We start from the raw sequence: 24280 nt of genomic DNA, 5'->3' as shown, positions 1-24280 counted from the left end.
TTTAAAAGCCTAACACTAACATCTTTATATTTCAATATAGCACTTTACCCTCCGCATGTTTCCATTTGAGTCTGATTTTTCATGTAAATGCCTTGGAAAAAAATGCTGCCTTTCTGCCCTTCCACTGAAGAATTTATTAATAGCTACACCACTTAGCACAGGTGTCCTTACACAGACATATATTACAGAGAAAGAGAGAAGACGTGTCTAACCAAATCTGTTAGAGAGCTGATTACTGAGTGCATTGGGTCTAAAGGGCCATACACACTATAAGATTTTCTGAAGACTTTTTCCTTCAGATTTACCTTTTCTATGTAGTAAAAGGGCCTGCCAGATTGCATACACATGTAAAGTGTTTAGGTTTGACCTCATATTATCTGGTTTTGGTAAATCTAAAGGAAAAAGTCTTCAGAAAATCTTATAGTGTGTATGGCCCATAACTCTGGTGTCATTTGGACTGCACAATCCTTTTCAGAAACCCTGCACAACTGCTGCAACAAAAATAAGGTTTAGAAAATGGAAGTTGTTACTGCAGAGCCTAAGTACAAATTCAATACTGTGACATCATTTGGGCTTTAGCAATGTGAGAGCCTTCCCCAAGCAAATCTGGAATTATGTTCCCTTTTTAAAGTGAAACATTTACAGAGCCCTTGTGTTTTGCTCTTCGTCTTTATCTCAAGGACACCCAAGGCCACTCACATCTAAATTCCTGCATTGCTATATATTTATTCAATAAAGAATATTATGCAGTACAGGAACCTCTAGCAACCAATCACATGGCAGTTTTCCAGTAGGCAAATCTGGGATACCTTCTATGGGTTATTTTGCATATCCTCATTATTATTCTTTGTGCTGCCTTGGATATCTATAGCCAGGGCTTTTTTCAGCAGGAACGCGGGGGAACGCAGTTCCGGCTCCTCTGGCACTGAATGTATGAAAGGGGTGCTGGGTTGTGCTGTAGGGTCTACTGATCCTGGTTGCTAGGGGATGTATTGTAGCATGAGGGGATCTATATTTGCACTGCAGGTTGGAGTCTATTGTTGCTGGAGAAGTCTATTGTTACTGGTGGGGTAATCTATTGTTGCTGGGGTTTGTCTTATGTTGCTGGGGGGTCAGTTGTTGCTGGGAGAGATCTACTGTTAAGGGGGGTCTATTGCTGCAGGCTGTGGGGAGATCTGTTGTTGCTGCCAGGGCTTTATTGTTGTACTGTGGGATATTTTGTTGTGGGTGGTGAATTGTTGTTGGGGGGAGGGGATCTATTGTTGCTGGAGGGTGTATTGATGTTGCTGGCTGCAGGAGATCTATTTTATTGATTTTTTTGTTATCATTAACAAATTCCATACTTACTTGGTACCAAAAATAGTTCTGTATTCTCTATGAAGGGCAGTACTGGGAGGTGGGCAGGGGGTGGAATCAGGGAACGGTCCTCGGAGGTGGGGAGGGGCGGAGAAAAGGAGTGAGTCAGAACGGGGGAGTTCCTGCACCTATTCTTCGAGAAAAAAAGCCCTGTCTATAGCGATATGAGTTGTATGGTGCCAGGGTAAAATGGTAGAGAATTATTATATCCAAAGTTATTACTGCTAAAAATGTTTACAGAAAGATAAGTATCTGTAATCTGTGCAGTGGTTTGCTATGACTATGCTATGGGCCACAGCTCCACTACTGCAGTCTGCTCTATATTTTGAGGCCCCATGCTTGCTGTAATTATTATCTCACTACTTATGAAGTCTTTCTACCAGACTTAGCAATGACTTTCCTTAGTCTGGCCCAGAAGAGTAGCTGTGCGTTCTCATTGTCTGGCCAATCCAGGTAGGTCTTCTTATCTAGGATCTTAGTAAGTCTATGGTAATGCTGCAACTCTTCTCTAGAGATCTCATCAAGGAACACCAGAATGAGGGAGTCCTTACTTTCATCAAAAAGCCTGTATGTGGCCATTCTCATCTCCAAGGAGCACCAGTTACTGTGCAGGTATGAGTGGGTGATAACACAAACTGTCCATCTGCTGTTATAGATGCTGTCCATGATGTTCTCCATAATGTCTCTACCAACTTCAAAGTCCCGGTTATGGATACATACACGGAAGAAAGGAGGGCCATTCTGCTCCAGGCTGGGAAGAAGCTGCTCAGTGACCCACTGTTCATTGTGTGTATTATAAGAGACAAAAACATCATATTCATAATTTTCTTTGTCCCTCTGTTTGTGGTTCAGCCAGCATTTCACCATGTAGACCAGGTAGAGGATATACCACCAAATACTTTCATAGAAGAGAGATGTAAGCATGAATAGCATGGTGATCACAAAGGTCATTACAAACATGATCAGATCCAGGTCAGTGTGACAGTTACTGCGAAGAAAGGAAACCAGGTTTGAGGTGTTTCGGTTAATTTGACATGACTGATTGTGAAAATTAATAATGGACACCCTAGTGCCCGATTCCAGCCAAGATAACAACCCCCTGAACTTACAGTTACATGGAAACATTGTTTGCAAAAAATAAATATACTTTAAATTAGGCATTGAATCAAAAGCAGCTTCCTTCACTTCTTCAAAGTCCTGGTTTTCAATCACAAGAAATTCCAGTTGATGTAGATCCATAAACATGTCTTTGGAATCCAAGGTATTGATTCCAGAATTCTGTAAATGTAAAACCTTGAGCTTGGACAACCCTTGAAACATCTTATGGACATTCAACTGACCGTATTTAATACGTTTCTGAGTATCTTCTAGATAAAGAAACTTTAAAGGTACATCCTTAAGATAGTTCAGTGTGATGTCTGAAAAATCTTGGGAACTTCCACTGTAGTACAATCGTTCAAGATTAGTAAATGATAGGAGAGGGTGTGTTTCAGGCACAAAACATTCAACCCGTCTAATGTTTTTTAAATACAGCTTGTTAACTTTGCGAAACACATACTGAGATGAACAGTTTGTAAGTATATCTAATACATCAATTTCTAAAACCTGTAACTGTGAAAAACCATGGTAAAATTAATTCTCAAATATCATATATTTTGTCTTTGCCCTCAGATGTGTCAGAGGTAAACGAAAACAATTTAACCAGTCTATGAAATCATCTACATCATATGTCATCATTAGTTCTTGAAGTTTCTTCAGATCTTTGAAAACTTGGGAGCCGTGTTCATATATCATATTCTCATATAAGTTTAAATGTGTTAATGAAAATAGATTGGCAAATGTAGAATTGCTAATAGTAAACAAGTTATTATTTTGAAGGTTTAACACACTCAAATGAGATAAGCCAGCGAATGACAAATCTTCGATAATATTAATGTTGTTGTTTTCTAAGGACAAGATCTGAAGTTTTTTTAAGCAGGCAAACTGTCTTTTATAAAGTCTAGTTAACATGTTGTTAGATATAATGAGGTAAACTAATTCCATCCTTGGTGTGGATTCATCCTGACAAATGTCTAGATTTTCTAAACTATTTTGTGATAAATTTAGTGACAGTAAGTTGTTTAACCTTTGGAATTGCTTTAAGCTGACACTTTTGATAAAATTATATGAAAGGTCTAAATATCTTAGGGATTCACATGAGCCAGTAAAAGTATCAATCTCTTTTAAGGCGGAGGTTACTACAAGAAGTTTTTCAACTTTAAACTGCAAAGCACATTTGCAAATTTTAATTGAAGTACTGAGGAATTGTGACAGTGAAATAATTTTGCTTGTTCTAATTCCCGACTTATGGATTTGTTCTGTGTCGTCAAGAACGTCTATTGCTTGAAAAACGTTCAGATGGGGGAAATTGCACAGAGAATTTGTTTCAATTTGTTGAAATTGGTTTTTCCTGAAATCTAGGAACGTAATATTGAAATCTACATACTGTGCAATCTGTCCGTCAGTCATTGGATGTGGTGATCTAAAGCAATCTTCTTCTCTAAGAACATAAACGTTATTGGTTATTGATAGTTTGCGTAAATTGGGCAAATTTCTAGATTTTCCAAGTGATGTTGTTAATTTAGACAGATATGTCATGTTGTTGTTTTCCAGTATCAGATGATCCAGTTGAGAGACATGGTTAAATATCGAAAAGCTAAATGATGAGAAATATATCCCAGATATTTTCAGTATTTGTAGTGACGGTAAACCACAAAACGTGTCCTTGTGAAAAGTGGTGTCATCACGAAAAGTTTCTGATTTTATCCACAGAACGGAGAGTTGAGAAAGACCAGTGAAGGCTCCTGGCAGAAATTCTGCATTTCCAGAGATAGAGAGGGATTTCAAGCTTGTGAGTTGCGAGAATGCGTTCGCCTGTACAGTCAATCCCTGGTACTGAGTCAGGCAAAGCCAGTCTGTTTCCAGAGGTATCTCTTTCAGGGTTACACTAAGACTGTCCACCATGTCACAATGCACTGCTATGGTAAAATCCAGTTCCTCAAATTCATCACACTTATTGAAGTTTAAATCCAGAAATGGTGCAAAATATTTCTTTTCAAGGACTTGGCATTTCTGCCTTAGCAGGCACAAGCAGAATGATCCACCAGAAACAAAATAAAAGATCAATGCCACCATCATGCGGAATAGCTCCATGGTTAAGTTGACAAGCCAGTGTACAAAGTATCCTTGCTACATCAAACTGCCTAAGCATTTGTTAAAAGAGAAATTCTGCTACAGGCATACTTCCCTTTTAAGGTAGAACAATACAAGAACGCAAAGGATAATTAACCACTTCCAGTTTCTGTCAATTCTGACATTTCTCCCACACATTTAAAAAACAGCATTTTGTTGCAAGAAAATTACTTAGAACCACAAAACATTATACTGTATATATGTTTAGGACCTGCAGAATGTTTTTTTTTTTCAATTTGTATGTTGTACGCTGTTTGCACAAATGTTCAGGAAAAAGTACACCTTATTTGAATTTATGCACACAAACACAATATAATACCCATTTTTGGGTAAAATATAAAGTTGATATTATGCCACATAATTAAATACCTAACATGTCCCCAGTGGCGTATTATCCATTGGTGCAACATGTTCACTGCACACAGGCCCCAAGGGGGGGTGGGGGCAACTGTGCCCCCGAAAGACATTGCACCAATGGATGAGACATGCCAGGTCAGGGGCAGTGGCAGAACTACCAGGGTTGCAATTGCGACCAGGCCCTAGACTTCCGCCATTGTAAGGCTCTTCTACCAATATGAGACAGAAGCTAGTCTCATTCACAGGCAGGCACACAGTATCCTAACATCGGTCCGCCCCACCCATCCTCTCCGCCCATTTAGTTCCTAGCTGTAGGGAGATGCCATGTCGGGAGGCAGAGACTGAAGGAGAATGTCAGCTCACCCTGGCTGGGCCAGTAGAGTGAAGGGGAAGGAGCTCTCCACCATGTGAGGAGACCCCATGTCGAGATAGAGGTTACTGGATACACACTGAGACTGAGCAAGGCTAGAGAACTGACCGAGTGATCTGTAAGTGAGTGCCACTGATCCCATCCCCACCACCACCACTGCCACTGATCACATCCCCCACCACCACTACTACTGCTGCCACTGATCCCATCCTCCCACCACCACCGATCCCAACCCCCCACCACCGCTGCCACTGATCCCATTCCCCCACCACCACTACCACTGCTGCCACTGATCTCATCAACCCTACCACCACCGCTGCCACTGATCCCATTGCTCCTACCACCGCTGCTACTGATCCCATCCCACCCCTCACCACCACTGCTGCTATTGATCCCATCCCCCACCATCAGCACTGCTACTGATCCCACCCCCCACCACCAGCGCTGCCACTCATCCCACCCCCCTCCACCACTGCTGCCACTCATCTCACCCCCCTCCATCACTGCTGCCACTCATTCCATTCCCCCACCAGCACTCATCCCACCCCCTCACTGTTTGCACCAATCTTATCCCCCACCACCACCGCTGCCACTGATCCCACCCTCCACAACCACTGCCACTGATCCCATCCTTTCCCCCACCACCACCACTGCCACTGATCCCATCCCCCCACCACTGCTGCCACTAATCTCATCTCCCTACCACCATCACTGCCACTGATCCCATCCACCCAACCACGGCTGCCACTGATTACATCCCCCCACCACTACTGCCACTGATCTCTTCCCCCACCACCACTGATCCCACCCCACCACCACTGCTGCCACTGATCCCATCCTCCCCCTTCACCAACGCTGCCACTGATTCCCCCTACCACCCCACCCAACACTAACAGACCTTCCTCCTTCGCACAGACAGGAGAGTAGAGAGAAAGCTGGACCTGATGCTCTTCCTCCTGCCCCCCTCCTCCTATGTGTACCTGTGGCCCCACCCACTGCCATATACTCTGCACTCCTCTCTCTGCACATACCACCTACAGTGGTGATTGAAAGTTTGGGCACCCCAGGTAAAAATATGTATTAATGTGCATAAAGAAGCCAAGGAAAGATGGAAAAATCTCCAAAAGGCATCAAATTACAGATTAGACATTCTTATAATATGTCAACAAAAGTTAGATTTTATTTCCATCATTTACACTTTCAAAATAACAGAAAACAAAAAAATGGCGTCTGCAAAAGTTTGGGCACCCTGAAGAGTTAATATCTTGTACTGCCCCCTTTGGCAAGTATCACAGCTTGTAAACGCTTTTTGTAGCCGGCCAAGAGTCTTTCAATTTTTTTTTAGGTATCTTTGCCCATTCTTCCTTACAAAAGTCTTCCAGTTCTTTGAGATCTCTGGGCTGTCTGTCACGTACTGCTCTTTTAAGGTCTATCCATAGATTTTCACTTATGTTGAGGTCAGGAGATTGTGAAGGCCATGGCAAAACCTTCAGTTTACGCCTCGTGGATTTCGAGGTGTGTTTAGGATCATTATCCATTTGTAGAAGCCATCCTCTCTTTAACTTCAGCTTTTTCACAGATGGCATCAAGTTACCATCCAAAATTTGCTAAAAATTTTATTGAATCCATTTTTCCTTCTACTTGTGAGATGTTCCCTGTGCCACTGGCTGCAATACAACCCCAAAGCATGATTGATCCACCCCCATGCTTAACAATTGGACAGAGGTTCTTTTCATTAAATTCTGTGCCCCTTGTTCTCCAAACGTACCTTTGCTCATTCCGGCCAAAAAGTTCAATTTTAACCTCATCGGTCCACAGAACTTGTTTCCAAAATGCATCAGGCTTCTCTATATGTTCATTTGCAAAGTTCAAACGCTGATTTTTGTGGTGAGGACGCAGAAGAGGTTTTCTTCTGATGACTCTTCCATGAAGACCATATTTGTACAAGTATCTCTTTATTGTGGAATAGTGTACCACAACTCCAGTGTCTGCCAGATCTTTCTGGAGGGATTGTGCAGTCAAACGTGGGTTTTGATATTTTTCTTCCAGATCTTGCTTAAACTTCCTCTGTTCCTGATGACTGCCATTTCCTAATTACATTCTGAACAGAGGATATTGACATCTGAAAACGCTTTGCTATCTACTTATAGCCTTCTCCAGCTTTGTGAGCGTCAACTATTTTCAGTTTCAGTTTTCTAGACAACTGCTTAGAAGATCCCATGGTGCTGATTGTTGGGGCAAGGTCAGATGAGTCTGGGCATTTAAAACCTTTGAGATTGACCTGGTCTTCCCAGACGATGATTGAGAACAATCCATGACACTGGCAGGTCTCAGCCTTGCAAAGGGGGCAGTGCATGCTATAAATTCTGCAGGGTGCCCAAACTTTTGCAGACGCCATTTTTTTGTTTTCTGTAATTTTGAAAGTGTCAATGATGGAAATAAAATCTAACTTTTGTTGACATATTATAAGAATGTCTAATCTGTAATTTGATGCCTTTTGGAGATTTTTCCATCTTTCTTTGGCTTCCTTATGCACATTAATACAAATTTTTACCTGGGGTGCCCAAACTTTCAATCACCACTGTAAATATTATAAAAATGAACGTTTTACCACGTATCCTCTTTGTACTTCAAATGTTGCCATTGGGTGTGCCTATAGGGTTCTTCTCTATACTCCAGACCTTGATTGCTCTTGAGCTTTATCTGGAAGGGTAGGCACCCCAGAATATCCAGGTCTACTTTACACTGCTCCAAACGATATGGAGGGCTTGCCGTTCCTAGCCTTAAAACATATCATCATGCTATTGTCTTATCAAGGGTATCTGATTGGAAATATGCTGGTAATTCCAAACTTTGGGTACACCTGGACTCTACTCTAAGTGGCACGGTCCTATCCAGCGTTCCGTGGATACCCCGCTCCTCAAGAGCTCTATCTCCTTCCACCTTACCCACCTCCACCCTGGAAATTTGGGACATGCTCCACAAAAAGTACTCCTAGGCCTATAACTCACCCTTAATGCCCCTCCTAAACAACAGCTACTTTCTTCCTGGCTCCATGGATCCTGGCTTCAAACTATGGTCCCCTGATGGTCCTCTATTGCTTCATCATGTTCTCCAAAATCATACACCTAAGCCTCTTCAATCCATTTTGGGAACAAAATCAATCCAATTCATAGGCAAATTGAGATATGCCCAACTAACCCATTTTCTCCACTCTCTGCCTTGTCCAGAGATTCTACTGGATTTAAATCTTGCAACTACAAAGATTCTCTGCTGCACTGTGTTTTCCAGTTTATTTTAAAGCTCTTATCATACTGCAAGGCCCCTCCTACACAGAATACCTTGCCAAATGGGAAGCTGACCTTCAATCTCATCTTTCAGACAAGCAAAAGAACAAGATCCTGCATCTCTCTCATACATCTTCAATATCGTCCAAAATGGCAGAAACTAACTACAAACTTCTAACCAGATGGCACTATACCCAAGCCAAACTATACAACAAGTTCCCCTCCCATTCCCCATTGTGTTGGAGGAATTGTGGGAACCTAGCCTCTCATGCTCACATCTGGTGGGACTGCCCTTTAATCTGTCTTTTCTGGTCTTTTTCTACCCTCGAACCAGTCAGCTCACATAAATGCTTTCTCACCCCACATCTCTTGAACACAGCAGTCCCTCATTCCTGCTCTTTGGGGTCAGCCACTAATCCCCTCTATGAGACAATGGCTGCGCAAGGTAGATGAGGTCTGTTTATTAGAGGAACTTACCTGTTTCTCTAAAGGTAGCATTAGCCGTCACACCAAAATATGGGCCCACTGGTTCAAATTCAAATTCACTTCCTGTTTTAAAGAAATTATGCTTGCCCCTCCAGGCGAGCTACCTTGTGATGGTTTCTAATTCTCTTGCTATACTTTGTTGTATTCCTTTATGTTATATTATATAACTGTAGGTATATTCCACCTGTTTTTCAGCACCTTATCTTCTTCTTCACCCCATTCCTTCTCTTTTCTCCCTCCCTCTTCCATTTCTTCCCCATATCTCTTCTCTCTACCTCAATAAATAGAAAGTCTACTATGCACCGTTAACCCAAACCCAGGCTATGTTTGTTGCTATATTTCTAATTTTTTGAGAGTTACGACTTACGATCCTGCTGGTTCGTGGGTATTTCATTCCTGTTTTTACATTTGTAGATTATTATACAATGTACATGTGCTATTTCTGTTTTCCGTTATTTTTCTAAATAAGCAGATATTAACCGCCTGCCGACCGCCCACAGTATATTTACTGTGGCAGTCAGCCCCTCCTGGGCAAAGCGACGTAGTACTATGTCGCTCGCCCAGGAGCCTGCAGGACGCTCTTTTTTTGTTTATAGCGCAAAAAATAAAAATCGTACAGATGATCAAATACCACCAAAAAAAAACTCTGTTTGTGGGGAAAAAAGGACGTCAATTTCATTTGGGTACAGCGGCGCACGTCCGCGCAATTGTCCGTTAAAGTCACGCAGTGGCGAATCGCAAAATAGGCCCTGGTCTTTGAGCAGGAAAATCCTCCGGGGCTTAAGTGGTTAAACAAAAAAATAAATAAAATGCTAGGTCTGTAGACCAAATAGCAGGTAATAGGGCTGGTTGAATTGAAATTTTGGAAAAAAGGAGCTGACTCAGACATCATACTTGAGTCTTGTAATTATACAAGGATTAAGAAATTTTAGAAGAAAAGAAGCATTATCGATATAAAATATATGCTTTATTAACTTACTGGCAGCCAGCAGCTTACACACAGAAATGATAACTATTAAAATACAATGCAATATGCGCTTAAGCACTACATGCATTCATGCATTAAAACATGTGCAATTAAGCACTGCATACATGCTTTCCAACATGATGCAACTGGGAAATATGTTTTAAAAACACATTACCAACATGCAGTAAAATCTTTGCTGTAAAATGATTTTATCATCATAATCTGACATATCCTGTAGAGCAGCATACTGCAGAAATCTAGCAGTATTTGTACAACCAAAATTTACAACCTTCAATTATATCATAATAAACCAATCCAAACTCCCATGTCAGTCCATCTTCTTTTAAATGTCTTAATTAACCACTTGACCTCTGGAAGGTTTTACCCCCTTCATGACAAGGCCATTTTTTGCAATAGGGCACTGCATTACTTTTAAAGACAATTGCGCATTAGTGCCACACTACCCAAACAAAATTTCTAATTTCTGTCCTTTCTTTCCTACATATTGAGCTTTCTTTTGGTGGTATTTGATCACCTCTGCGGGTTTCTTTTTTTTTTTTTTTTGTGCTATAAACAAAAAAAGACTGACAATTTTGAAAAAAAAATAAAAATATTTTTTACTTTCTGCTATATCTAATAAAAAAATGATGCTACATATTTTTGGTAATAAAAAATCCCAATAAGCGTATATTGATTGGTTTTCACAAAAGTTATAGCGTCAACAAACTATGGGATATATTTATGGAATATTTATGTATTTTTTAATTTTAATAGTAATGGCGGCAATCAGTGGGACTGCGATATTGTGGTGGACAAATTGGACACCTAACTGACACTTTTTTGGGAACCAGTGACACCAAGACAGAGATCAGTGCTAAAATTATTCACTGTATTAAGTCACGGTACTAATGACACAGGCAGGGAAGGGGTAATATCTAGAATGATCAAGGGTTAAATGTGTGGCCAACATGCGTTACTGTGTGTGCTGTATGCTGTTTTTGCTAAGCATTGTGCTGTTTTTTACTTTGCAGGAAGAGAAAAACAGCACATTGCCGCTATCAGAAGAGAGCCCTGTGTTTGTGCACCTACACAAGGCTCTTTTCGGTAATGTCCAGGGCTGATAAGCACTGGATTACATACCTAGTATGTGTTCCGTGTGCCAGGGTAGGGAGCGCGCCCCCGCCGCCCCAGCTGTGCTGCGATTGGCTACAGCACCAACTAATCAGCGGGTGCCGGTCACTGATTGGTTGCCAGGCACCTGCTGATTAAGTGGTGATGTAGCCAATCGCAGCACAGCTGGTGATAGGATATTGATCTCTGTGAATATGGATTTTATGCAGAAATTGATATATTACATGTATTTGAAATGTTTTATAAAGATGAGGTTTGGGATGTCACTTTAATATTATAAGATGTGTAATGGTGGGTAGAGAGAATTACTTGCTTAGGAATGAGGAAGTGTTTTTTATGTCCTAGTTTTACTACAAATGTGCAAACTGACAATGTAAGCAACATTTAGCAATAGTTTGCAATAGGTTATAATTAGATTCTGGTAAGATGAACGCAGAGTGACAGGTATTTAGAAGGATTAATTCACCCGCCTATATGAGGGGAATTATATCCTATCAAGAGATACCATAATTGAGTGCCACCTTTAATTGTCATGTGATATGCTGTGCTTTGCATCATTGCATCCTGCGATCTGAGTTTGTATAAAATGATTGTATGTGGAAATAAACTTTGAACATCATACCAACTTCCATTGTAAGTGGTAAGAGGTTAACAAGAGAAAATAGATAAAGTATTAGGTTAGAGTGTTTTACAGGTACTGATAGGTAAAGGTTGACTTATCAGAATGGTGTCAGAATAATGTGCTTAGCAAATGAGAATTTAACAGTCATTTGGCTAGAGTTCTTTGGGAAGGATGTGGCTGCTGCCTTGGTGACAGAGTTGGTTAACTCCTAAATTGCACTTGGGGCTTGTGAATACAGGATTATTAGGTAGGAAATAACAATAATAGGGAAGAATTATTTATCAGAATTATTATTGTTATCAGAAGTATTGTCAGTATAGGTTAGGGAACTCTCTTTAAGATATGCTCAGAGAAAAATAATTTCATGTGTTGAAGAATGAGGTGCGCAAACAAAAAATTAATCTCCAGCAGCAACCGAAAACTTTAACCTTGATAAAGTAAACATGTGATGTGCAAAAAATGGGTGCGCTAGATGTGAACAATGTGTGTTGAACCAAAAGGGAAAACACAATGAACAAAATACCTAATATATAAATATACACAGATATTATAAATGGTGCACAATGGGAACAAAAACGTGCTATAGAAATATGAGCAGTCCAAAACAAGTCCAAAATGAAAAAAAGGCTGAAATCTTCTTGATGGTGAATGAAGGTGAAGAAGAAGACGTGCAAACACCAAATCCCTCTTGGCACCCACGTGTAAAGAAAAGAGAGGTAATACCCTTACCAACTCAACATATTAAAACACTTGAGAAGATGACACCAGCCAGTGTAATAGATATAAAGTCCTGACCTTTCACTCTTCCACCCGATATGTGGTATATCAAAACTCTTACCAAAGGCAAGTATTTCACAGGTCAGATGGTGAGTGATAATGTTCTCCAAATCATCAGGCAAATTATCCAGACTGACAGGCAGTGAATTTTCTTGTAAATCTTGTTCTGACTCCTGTTGCTGTGTGGGGGTTGGTCTCTCTCCTATACCCCTCAAACTCAGTGACAGATAGTGCCCAAAAAAGAATGGAACAGGCAATAGTGCATTACCTCTTAAACGACTTTATTAAAAAAGGTAGAACACTTACAGTGAAGTTGTTTAAATAGGCGAATGCAAATTCAAATGTGGCCGCTCTGCAGCACGGACCACGGGTGCTTCTCCCCCCGACGCTTTTCCCCTGATGAGGCATCAACTGGGAATGGAGATAGGGGCCACGCCATCACTTTGCCTGTATTTATATTGCCAAATCTGAACACTTCCTGTTTCGTGAACTCGGGACCCGGAAGTGATGCTTACTTACTTCCTGTCCAGATCACTTCCTGTGTACACAAATGACCCGGAAGGTAAACAGGTAAACTCGTGACCCGGGAGTGATGCTTACTTCCTGTCCGAATCACTTACTGTGTACACAAAATGACCCGGAAGGTAAACATCAGGTCTGTCTAAATGACACTGAGTTGTTTACACTGTATAATGTATTATTTTGTTCTAAGAATGACACAGGGGCAAAATTACAAGGGGATAGCAGCGATATAGCTACAAGTATCCCCTATAACAATATACTTGTATAGGAAACCGGGATCTATATTATATAAAAAATATATAAATAAGCAGTTTAATATATTAAAATAAAATTAAATTACCCGATCCTGAAGTGTTAAAATTTGACATATAAATGTTTGATAAACTAAAATCATACTGTAAAATTTAATACAAACATATAAAATCCAATATGATACATGTGAACTAATATACACTAGAATAAATTAATATAAATATATAAAATTAAAACATAGTGTAATGTGGATTAAGTTATGAGGGTCACGAGCTAAAATTATCCTAAATTCTATTAGGTGAGATACTAGCCTATCTGGAGGATGTTAAAATGTAAAGGGACTAGGTGCTGATATACGGATATGATAAGCAGATTGACTATTATTAATATGGGCATTTATGTCCCAATCAATATTCAGGCCCAAAGGTCGGTAACTTCTTAACTCATGTATCCAAAACGTCTCGCGTTTGGAAATGGTTCTCCTTAGGTTACTGCCCCTCCAGTGGGGGACATATTTTACTATAGCAATCACCTGGAGATTAGTGGGGTTCTTACGATGGCATTTAGCATTGTGCTGAGACACACAATGTCCCCCAAAGCCCTTTTTAATTTTGGTTATGTGCTCTCCAACTCTGATACTTAGCGATTGTCCTACCCACATATTGGAGACCACAACTACGGATGAGAAGATACACTAAACCCTTAGTGTGACATGAAATAAAATGTTGAATTTTAAAAGTTTTCCCTGTCACATTGGATGAAAACTGGTGCGTTTTAATAGTCTTGGATTCTGAACAAATCCTGCATCTCCTGCATAGAAAAAAAACCCTTCATGTTACCAAACATTACAGGGGAAACTGGTCTCTCTATCAGGTTTGGAGCAACTAATTCTTTTTGGCTCTGTGATCTTTTAAAGATTAATTGTGGCCTATCTGGGAGTGTGGGACCCAGAGTTTTGTCCCCTTTGAGAACTTTCCAATATTTCTCAAGGGTTTCTTTTATCCAATGGTGGTGATGGGAAAAAGTAGTGAGAAAGACAAATTCATATTGCGCTTGATCTTTCTTTCGTCCTGTTACTTCTTTAGGAACTATCATATCTGCCTGTTTATATTCAGCTACCGAATAGATTTCCTCTTCCAATACCACATTGTTATACCCTTTTTGTATAAATTTATCTTTGAGAATTTTTGCCTGTACATTAAAATCTGAGTCGTTAGTACAGTTACGACGGATGCATCTAAATTGCCCCTTTGGCACTGCTTTAAGCCATGTTGCATGATGACAACTGTCAAGAGGAATAAAACCATTCTTGTCAGTTGGCTTAAAGTAGGTTTTCGTAGAAAAACTTAAACCTTGTCTGGTAATAACCAAATCTAGAAAATTTACAGATGTCTCACTGTATTGGTATGTAAACCGTATGCCCCAGTCATTGCAGTTCAGCTGGTTAATGAATGCATGCAATGACTCTACACTTCCCTTCCATAACAATAAGGCGTCATCTATATATCGCCTACAGAATATAAGCTCACTTGCTCGATCTGTATAGATAGTCCGGTCCTCCCAAAGAGTCATGAAAAGATTGGCAAGGCTGGGGGCAAATTTGGCCCCCATAGCCATGCCAGTCTTCTGCAAATAAAAATCCCCGCCGAAATAAAAGTAATTGTGCTCCATCCCGAATATCAATAACTCCAAAATGAAGCTCTTCTGTTTCAGCGGAATTTCATGGTTCAAATCCAAATATGTCCTGACCGCCTCATATCCCATATCATGGGGTATGATTGTGTATAAAGATGCCACATTGGCGGTCACTAGTAGCAAGTCACCCTCAACCTCTAGTTCAGTGATCTCCTTTATACATTGTGTAGTGTCTTTAAGGAAAGCTGGAGTATCCTGAACCAGGGGCTGCAGAAAAAAATCTATTTACAGGGATATCTCGGTTCACAAACTTAATTCGTGAACTGACTCTGGTCGCGACCCGAATTGGTCGTGAACCGAGGCACATTTTCCCATAGGGTTCAATGTAAATCCGGTTAATCCGTTCTGACCTTTTTTTCTTGGTTTTTGAAGCACAAAACATATGAAACACATTAGTACAGTAAAGTAATGTATAAGGAGAGAACACTAACCTTGCTTGAGAGGACTTCTGGCATGGAGGAAGGCAGGTGGGAGGCTGGTGGGAGGTGGTTATTGTTTGGAGGGAGAGTCCCCCTCCATAAGGACATCAGGGGGATATCCTTCAGGGGTTTCCTCTCTCCTTTGTCTCCTAGCTGCAGGCTCAGTTCTGCTGAAAAATCTGTCCAATGTCACTTGTCTCTTCATGCGCTGCATAACCCTCCGGAAATGAGAGACCACATTATCATTCATGAGATTTAACACTCTGTTCGTGACAGCTATGTTGGGGTGGTGCTTTTCAAAAAAATCATGGCACTCATTCCATTTTTGCATAATGGATTTTATGGCATCACTGCTAACCTCCTCCCTTTCTTCCTCTTCCTCAGTGGAATGCTCCTCAAGAAGTGCCCTCTGCTGCTCACTGTGGAGTTCAGAAAGCTCTTCCGTGGTCAGCTCCTCCCTATGTTCCTCAACAAGCTCTTCCACATCAGCACCATCAACGTCCAGACCCATACTGTTGCCCATGGACACAGTTTCCTCCACTACCGCTGCATCAGACCCTTCTAAGTCAGGTTCACTTTCAGTGACAGATTCTGGCCACAGTTTCCTCCAGGCAGAATTTAGGGTTCGGGGAGTGACCTCTTCCCAGGCTTTGTCAATGAGGTTAATGCAGTGGAAAACATTGAAATGTTTCTTCCAGAACTCTTTCAAAGTCAAGGGCGTCTCTTCAGTGACATTAAAACACCTAGTGAAGAGCGCCTTTGTGTACAGCTTCTTGAAGTTGCAGATGACTTGCTGGTCCATGGGCTGCAGAAGTGGTGTTGTGTTGGGGGGGAGGAACTTTACCTTGATGAAGTCATAATCCGCATCCATATCATCCACCAAGGCTGGAGGGTGTGCCGGGAGAATTGTCCATCAGAAGAAGGCACCTTTCAGGCAGCTGGTTATCAAAAAAAAATATTTTCTGACGGTGGGTGCGAACACCTCGTGCAGCCTTCCATAAACAATTAATTGCCTTGTGACCCAAGCTTTGGCATTGGCTCTCCACATGACGGGCAGTCTGGCCTTGTTCACATTTTGTTCCCTAAATGCATGGGGGGTCTGAGAATGGTACACCAGTAGTGGTTTTATATTCAGATCGGCGGATGCGTTGGCACACAGCAAAAGAGTTAATCTGTCCTTCATGGGCTTGTGCCCTGGTAGTGCCTTTTCCTCCTGCGTGATATAGGTTCTGTTCGGCATTTTTTCCAGAAGAGCCCTGTTTCATCACAGTTGAACACTTGTTGAGCGACTTATCCTTCTGTCTTCATGAATTCCGCAAATTCTACCTTGTAGGCTTCTGCTGCGGCCTTGTCAGAACTGGAAGCCTCACCATGTCTAATCACACTGTGGATGCCACTTCTCCTGCGGAATTTTTCAAACCACCCCCTACTGGCTTTAAATTCGTCACTTGCTGCACTTGTAGAGGGGCTTCTTTGTAGTAAATCATTGTGCAATTTCCTGGCTTTCTCACAGATCATAGCTTCACTAACGCTATCACCTGCCAGTTGTTTCGCATTTAACCACACCGACAAAAGTTTTTCCACCTCTTCCAGCACTTGCGGCCTCTGCTTGGTTAACATTGTTACTCCTTTTGCAACATCAGCTCCTTTGGTGGCGGCTTTGTTTTTCAAAATTGTCGAGATTGTTGACTTTGCCCTCATGTACTCCAAGGCCAAATCAGTCACACGAATACCACGGTCATGCTTTTCTACAATTTCCTTCTTCAGCTCAATGGTTATTTTCTTCACAACCATGCTGTCTCCTTTACTATTGCTCTGCACTTTCTTTTTGCCACCATGCTTGCGCTGCACATTCTTGTCACCTGCATTTCCACTTTGCACATTCTCACTTGCATTTCCACTTTGCACATTGTCAACCGCATTTCCACTTGGCACATTGTCACCCGCATTTCCACTTGGCACATTGTCACCTGCATTTCCACTTGGCACATTGTCACCTGCATTTCCACTTTGCACATTGTCACCTGCATTGCTGTTCTTGTCACCTTCATTGCTGCTCCGCACTTTCTTCTTTCCACCATGCTTCTTGGGAGCCATATTGGGAGTCCAGTACAGTACAGTACTGTGCAGTAAGCACTGAAACGGGGAACTGTACTGTACAATACATTAAGTACTGTACAGTATTGTACAGAAGTACTGTACAGTAGTACAGTACAGTACGTGCTAAAAAGCACACCAAATAGCAAAAAGTGTACTGTACTTCTTTCTGTGTGTCTCTTCTCTTCTCTCTCTTCTCTCCACGATCTTCCTACAGGAAGTCACGCCCATGTGACTGCCTGGAAATAGCATAAAATGGCTGCGGCTCCTGTTCGTGAACCGAAGCGGAGTTCGTGAACCGGAGCATATTTTCATGAACTTTTCTGTTCTTGAACCGAGTTGTTCGTGAACAGAAGCGGTCTTGAAACCGAGGTATCACTGTATTTCCTGATGCGAGCCGTCACGTAGTCAATACCACTCGGGATTGGTCTACCGGGTGGCTTGACAAGGCTCTTATGGACCTTCGGGAGATATTAGATAGTTGGGATCCTTGGAGCCAGTGGGACAAGGTATTCTTTTTCTTTTTTGTATAGAATCCCTTCTTGGAAACCTTTTTTGATTAATTTCTCTAATTTTCTTTTGTAATTGTGGGTTGGATCTTTTTTGAGGATTTCATAAGTTTTATTGTCTGCAAGCAAATTGTTAATTTCTTCTAAGTAATCCTCCTTTTTTAAGAGAACAATTCTGCCACCCTTGTCTGCTGGACGGATGATCAGGTCCTTATGACTGCATAGAGTTTTGACCCCCAGCATCAAGTCACTCTGGGGACAGAAGTTAACCACTTAAGCCCCGGAAGATTTTACCCCCATTCCGACCAGGGTTTTTTTTGCGATTCGGCACTGCGTGATTTTAACGGACAATTGCGCGGTCGTGCGATGCTGTACCTAAACGAATTTGGCGTCCTTTTTTTCCCACAAACAGAGCTTTCTTTTGGTGGTATTTGATCACCTGTGCGATTTTTACTTTTTTCGCTATAAACAAAATAAGAGCGTCAATTGTGCAAAAATAACAATATTTTTCACATTTTTTTATATGAAATTCCCCCAAAAAAATTTAAAAATCAAAATTTTTTAACATTTTAGGCCAGTTTGTTTTATGCTACATATGTTTGGTAAAAAAAACCCTGCAAAAAACGTATTTTGATTGGTTTGTGCAAAAGTTATTGCGTTTACTAACTAAGGGAAAGATTTCTGTCATTTTTTTTTTTTTTTTAACGCGTAATGGCGGCGATCTGCGACTTTTTTTGCGGTACTGCGACATTGCGGCGGACAGATCGGACCCTTGACTGACATTTTTGACACTTTTGGGGTTACCAGTGACATTACTACAGTAATCAGTGCTATATATATGCACTAGGGCTGTGCATCTTCACTTACCTCACGATTCGATGCGATTACGATTATTAGGGTCGCAATTCGATACGATTCGATTCCGCGATGCATCACGATGCATCACGATTACTGCCCAATGCCCATGCCCAGCCCACTGCCCAATGGTTTTCAAAACTTTATAAAAAAAAACAAACAATTAAGCAGTCACAAATAAAAGAATCCTTTTTATTTTCATTTGCTTCAAAGGACACTTTCCTGGACCCTGTCATGGCCTGCAAGCCCTGCATACTTTAGTGCACTTGCACTGCAAACATATAGGAAGGTCTGAAAATGCAAACAGCATAGCAGAGACAGACAACAACACTAGTATTTTACTAGAAGTAACAGTAAAATTAGTAAAAAACTGTAGTAGTGCAGTTTACTGCTTCATAAAAGAAAATATTAATATAAGCCAGGCCTACCACCATTTAAAGTACAACTAAAGGCCAAACTTTTTGGATTTTGGATAAAGTTTGGCCTATAGTTGTACTTTAAGGCAAGCCAAGATAGAAGAAGCCAGCCAGCCAGCCAGCCAAGCTAATATTCTTGTGCATATGGTCATCATAAATTACCACAAAACATTATATATAAATCCTTTTATGTGAATATGCATTGCAATAAATTCCAGGTGTGCCATAACCTGTCCTCTACAAAACAGAGCACTTCCTGACTAGTAGCAAACATTAAGGGTGAACCTGGCAATAGTGCACTGCTGCATAACTTCCATGTTCACCGTGATGTTTGTTTCCCTCTGCAACTGCCAGTCAACTCAAGTGAGTTGATGGATTGGCTGCTAGAGGGGAGTTACAAATATAAGCTTTAAGCTTATCAATTCACTTATGTCACTTTTATGTCACTTACTTTACAGAAAACGTTACCTGTCCTGCAGACAGTCTCTGTCTCTACCACGATTAAACCCAACTGAAGCCAAGCCAAAGCCACCATTAGAGGAAGGAAAACCCTTGACAGAGTAAATCAACTAAAGCTTAAACCTTGAGTAAATCTTCATGGGATCACAAAAAAACACACAACACGAATGTCTGCATCAGAATCATGAGAACTGAAGAAAGGTTTGGCATTGCCACACTGGTACAACTCAAGGCATATAGGTTAGGTCAGGTTTGTGTGTATTTGTGATCCAGTAAAGATTTAATCAAGGTTTTACGCTTCAATGTATGATTGATTTAATCTTTCAAGGATGTCCTTTCCTGTACCATGGCTGCCTGGCTTGCCTTCAGTTGTCTAGATACACTTTTACCTTTAGTATTTGTTTGGTTGAGGGAACCCCCTACACTTGCTATTGCTACAGAGTACAACAGACCAGCAGACAGACATGCGTTGCAATAATTTCCAGGTGTGTGCCATAACCTGTCGTCTACAAAACAGAGCACTTCCTGACTAGTAGCAAATATCAAAGGTGAACCTGGCAATAGTGCACTGCTGCATAACTTCCATGTTCACCGTGATGTTTGTTTCCCCCTGCAACTGCCAGTCAACTCAAGTGAAGTGAGTTGATGGCTGCTAGAGGGGAGTTATACAAATATAAGCTTAAGCTTAAATAATTATCAATTCACTTATGTGAATGGACCATTTTTGAAAACAAGCCATTCTCCATCTCTCCAGTGCTAGAAAAGCTGTAAAAAATATAAAATGTTCCAGGTTCACTGCGATTGTGTTTGCCCCTGTCATTGCCAGTCAACTAAACACAGTGTGTGTGTGTGTGTCGTGACTACTCAAAAGCTTATACGCAGCCTCATCAGCATCAACTCAACACACACAAACTGTGTGTGTGTGTGTGTGTGTGTTGAGTTAATGCTAGAACTGCGTTACAAGCTCTTGAGTTGTCACGACAGTCAGTCAGTCAGTCAGTCAGTCACGTTACAGACAGAAAACTTTACCTGCACTGCACTGAGCAGCACTCTACCATGTCGATTACATCTGTAACTGAAGCCAAGCTAGCCAACAAGCCACCATTAGAGGAAGGAAAATCCTTGAGAGAATAAATTGTAAACTGAAGCTTAACCTTGAGGAAATCCTATGGGGGTCACATTCACAAACTCACAAATATAGTATATTACACAAGAATCCACAATTGGTGTTTGTGATCCAATAAGATAAGATTTACTCGAGGTTAAGCTTCAAATGTACAAGTTATTTCTCTCAATGATTTTCCTTCCTATAATGCTGCACCGTGGCTGGCTTGGTGTCAGTTGTCTAGAAGAAAATACACTTTAATATTATTTATTTGGTTGAGGGTTAAATGAACCCCTGGTACTTGCCTAGACACTTTTAGTGTGAAGCAACGGAACGGATTATGGATTGGAAATGGACACATTGGACAGGACAATCTTCAAAAACAAACCATCAGTGCTATAAAGCTATAAAACAAGACTGGTGATGTGACTGACTGGTGACTGGCGGCAGACTGAATTAGTAATTACTAATTCATTAAAAACATGAATTAGTAATTATTTCAGTGCTTAGCATTCGGGAACATGTAGGTTTTTCTGTAAGAACACTAGATAATACACATGCTCAGGTTTAAGACTGCTTCTTTTCGCTGTTATAACATCTCCTGCAGTAGAGAAAACCCGCTCTGCAGATACACTTGTACCTGGGATACACAAGTTTTGCTTTGACAGCTGAGAGAGGAGGGGGAATATGACCTCATGCTCACGCCACCATTTTAAAGGGTCCTCAGTGAGAGGCAGAGGTGGGGCTTTACAATATTTTTCCATTTCGTCTTCTGCCTTGGCATAGGGGGTTTTAGGTTCTATTGCACCATCAGTGAAAGACTGCCCCAGCAAAGTCATGAGCAGCGATGTTGTGGCCTTTTTTTTGGGAGGAGAATGGCTGTCCTCAATGGGTGTTGTTTCTTCTTCCACGGTTGCTTTTTCCCTAGGCACTTCATCCACATTTGTCCTTCTATTAGATGTAATCTGTGTGTTTGAACAAAAGATAATAGTATAAGAAGAGCTGAACTGACTAAGAGTGTGATTCATTGATGAGGTGTGGGAAACTGCACGGTAATCCATACCATACAGTTCCACTTCCCACACCGCATCAGTGAATCAGGGCATGTTATTACACAACACAATGTAGCTGAGCTTCTAGCTGTCTGGCAGGAAACATGATGAAATTCTAATTACCTCCAAAGATGCAGCCTCCTCAGTCACTCCTCTGTATATCTCCGATCTCTCCTCCTCTGTGAGAATAAAAGGCAGTCCTTTAAATCGAGGATACAGAGCAGAGGCTGTATAAAGGATCTTCTTCTCTGCCTCACTGCTGTACCTCTTCAGGAGATCTGTTTTGATTGCATTCTTGATCTCATGGGTCATGGCTGTGTCTCCCATGGTGTCTGTCATGCTCTGGAGCAGTTGTGCATTTAGAGGGGCAATGAGAGACACTGTTGGGTTGCGCTCTTCTGACATCAGCAAGGTTGCATCCTTCATTGGCTTTAATGCACTCACAGCGTCCTCTGAATTTGACACATCTGTTTCATTGAGAGTGCAGATATCAGACTCTCCTTTTCTGACTTCTGGAGACAGCAAGGTGGCACAAACTGCAGGTTGTTGTTCTAAGAACCTCTCGACCATGTCATATGCGCTGTTCCATCTTGTTGGCACATCAGTTATTAGCTTATGATTCTTCAGGCCCAGACATTTCTGTTTCTCTTTTAGACAGTGGCTTGCTCTAGTGCTGCGATGGAAGAATGTGGATATTCGTCGCACTCTGGCGAGAAGCCTGGAGAGTGTGGCCCCTTTCAGTGCCCGCTGACATGCAAGATTGAGTGTATGGGCAAAACATTTAACATGAGGAAATTTACCAACTTGAGCTGCAACTATCATGTTCGCCGCATTGTCGGTCACAAGCACTACAGATTTATCAGACAGCTGCCATTCTTCCACAACATGAGACAGTAGCTCTGCCAGATGAGCACCTGTGTGAGACTCATAAATGGCTCTTGTTTGCAACACATGTGACAAGACCTGCCAGTCCTTAGTAACGTGATGTGCTGTTATTGTAACATAGGACTCCGTTGTGACTGACGTCCATGAATCACACGTTATTGCGACTCGACTGGCTTGGTTCATTGACGCAAGTACCTGAGCTTTGGTGTCGTGGTAGAGTGCAGGTATAACGTTTTCTGTAAAGTGCCTGCGTGATGGGATCTTATAACGTGGCTCTAGCGTCTTCACAAGGTAGCGAAACCCGGCGTTGTCCACAACTGAGTAAGGCCGTAGGTCCTTGGCGATGAAAGCTGCCACAGCTTTGGTTAGTTTCTTCCCTTTTTCTGAGTTGGGCGGATAAGTTGACAGTATGGCATCAATTCTTGGCTGATCTGGGTCAAGCAGTATTTCCTTGGCAGTGGTGGCACTGCTGGTGGCGACAGGTGTTACTAACTCAGAGTGAAAACGGCTAACATGGTTTCTCAAGTTCGTAGTATTCCCTAGGTATTTAATTTTTGTGTGACAGGCTTTACATACGGCGTGTGTCTTGTCCAACTCACGCTTCCCTGTGTGTTCGTAAAATCCGAAATGTGCCCAGATGTTTGCTCTTAAAACGCTAGGTGCATTTTTTATCTCTCGATCTTTTTCTCCTTCTGCAATATTTACCACCATACTACCACGTATGTGACGGAGACGGATGACGTAAGTTGCCAAACTCTGTCAGTGTTTAAAAAAAAAACTTGTAAACTAAGCCGCAACAAATCAACCAAGCAACATCTTTCATAAAATATGACTGTCTTTCTGTCTGTCAGACTCCCTTCCTTGCATGCACTGAGCCAAAACCCCCGGGGCCCCCCCTTACCCCACAGCTGCCTGTGACAGTGACACTGACAGAGACCCCCCACCCCCCCACAGCTGAGCTGACTGCAGCCTGACACACTGACAGAGACCTGGGTGGATGTCCCACACCTTCCCCAATCCCCCACAGCACTGACAAACACTGAGAGTGAGTGAGTCCCCCCCTTGCCCAGACCCCCACACTGACAGAGACCTGGAAGTCCCACACCTTCACCAATCCCCCACAGCACTGACAAACACTTGAGTGAGAGTGAGTCCCCTCCCTTGCCCAGACCCCCACACTGACAGAGACCTGGATGTCCCCCACACCTTCCCCAATCCCCCACAGCACTGACAAACACTGAGTGAGTCCCCCCCTTGCCCAGACCCCCATAGCTGACTGACACTGACAGAGACCCCCAGGCCCCCACTGACACTGACTGACCCCCCTGGCTGCCAGACTGCCACAGCAGAACAGTACCCCCGGGCCCCGACCGACTGTTCCCTGTCCCAGGCCCCCCCCCATCACAGACATCCCCCAGAGATACAGACGA

At 41.9% G+C, this 24280-nt stretch overlaps 1 protein-coding gene across 1 annotated transcript; it reads right to left on the bottom strand.

Moving 5' to 3' along the window:
* Positions 1-1707: 1707 nt before the first annotated feature.
* LOC309554820 (uncharacterized protein) lies at positions 1708-4585 on the bottom strand. The gene has a single exon (XM_082256538.1). It carries the CDS (start codon positions 4546-4548, stop codon positions 2989-2991), a length of 1560 nt encoding a protein of 519 aa, XP_082112664.1. The 5' UTR covers positions 4549-4585; the 3' UTR covers positions 1708-2988.
* Between the last annotated feature and the right edge of the window lie 19695 nt (positions 4586-24280).

This window comes from Pelophylax lessonae (genome assembly GCF_965119305.1).
Source record: "Pelophylax lessonae genome assembly, chromosome: 4".
NCBI lineage: Eukaryota > Metazoa > Chordata > Amphibia > Anura > Ranidae > Pelophylax > Pelophylax lessonae.
Note: the sequence above shows the minus strand (reverse complement) of the source record. Positions and strands in the feature narration are given on the sequence as shown.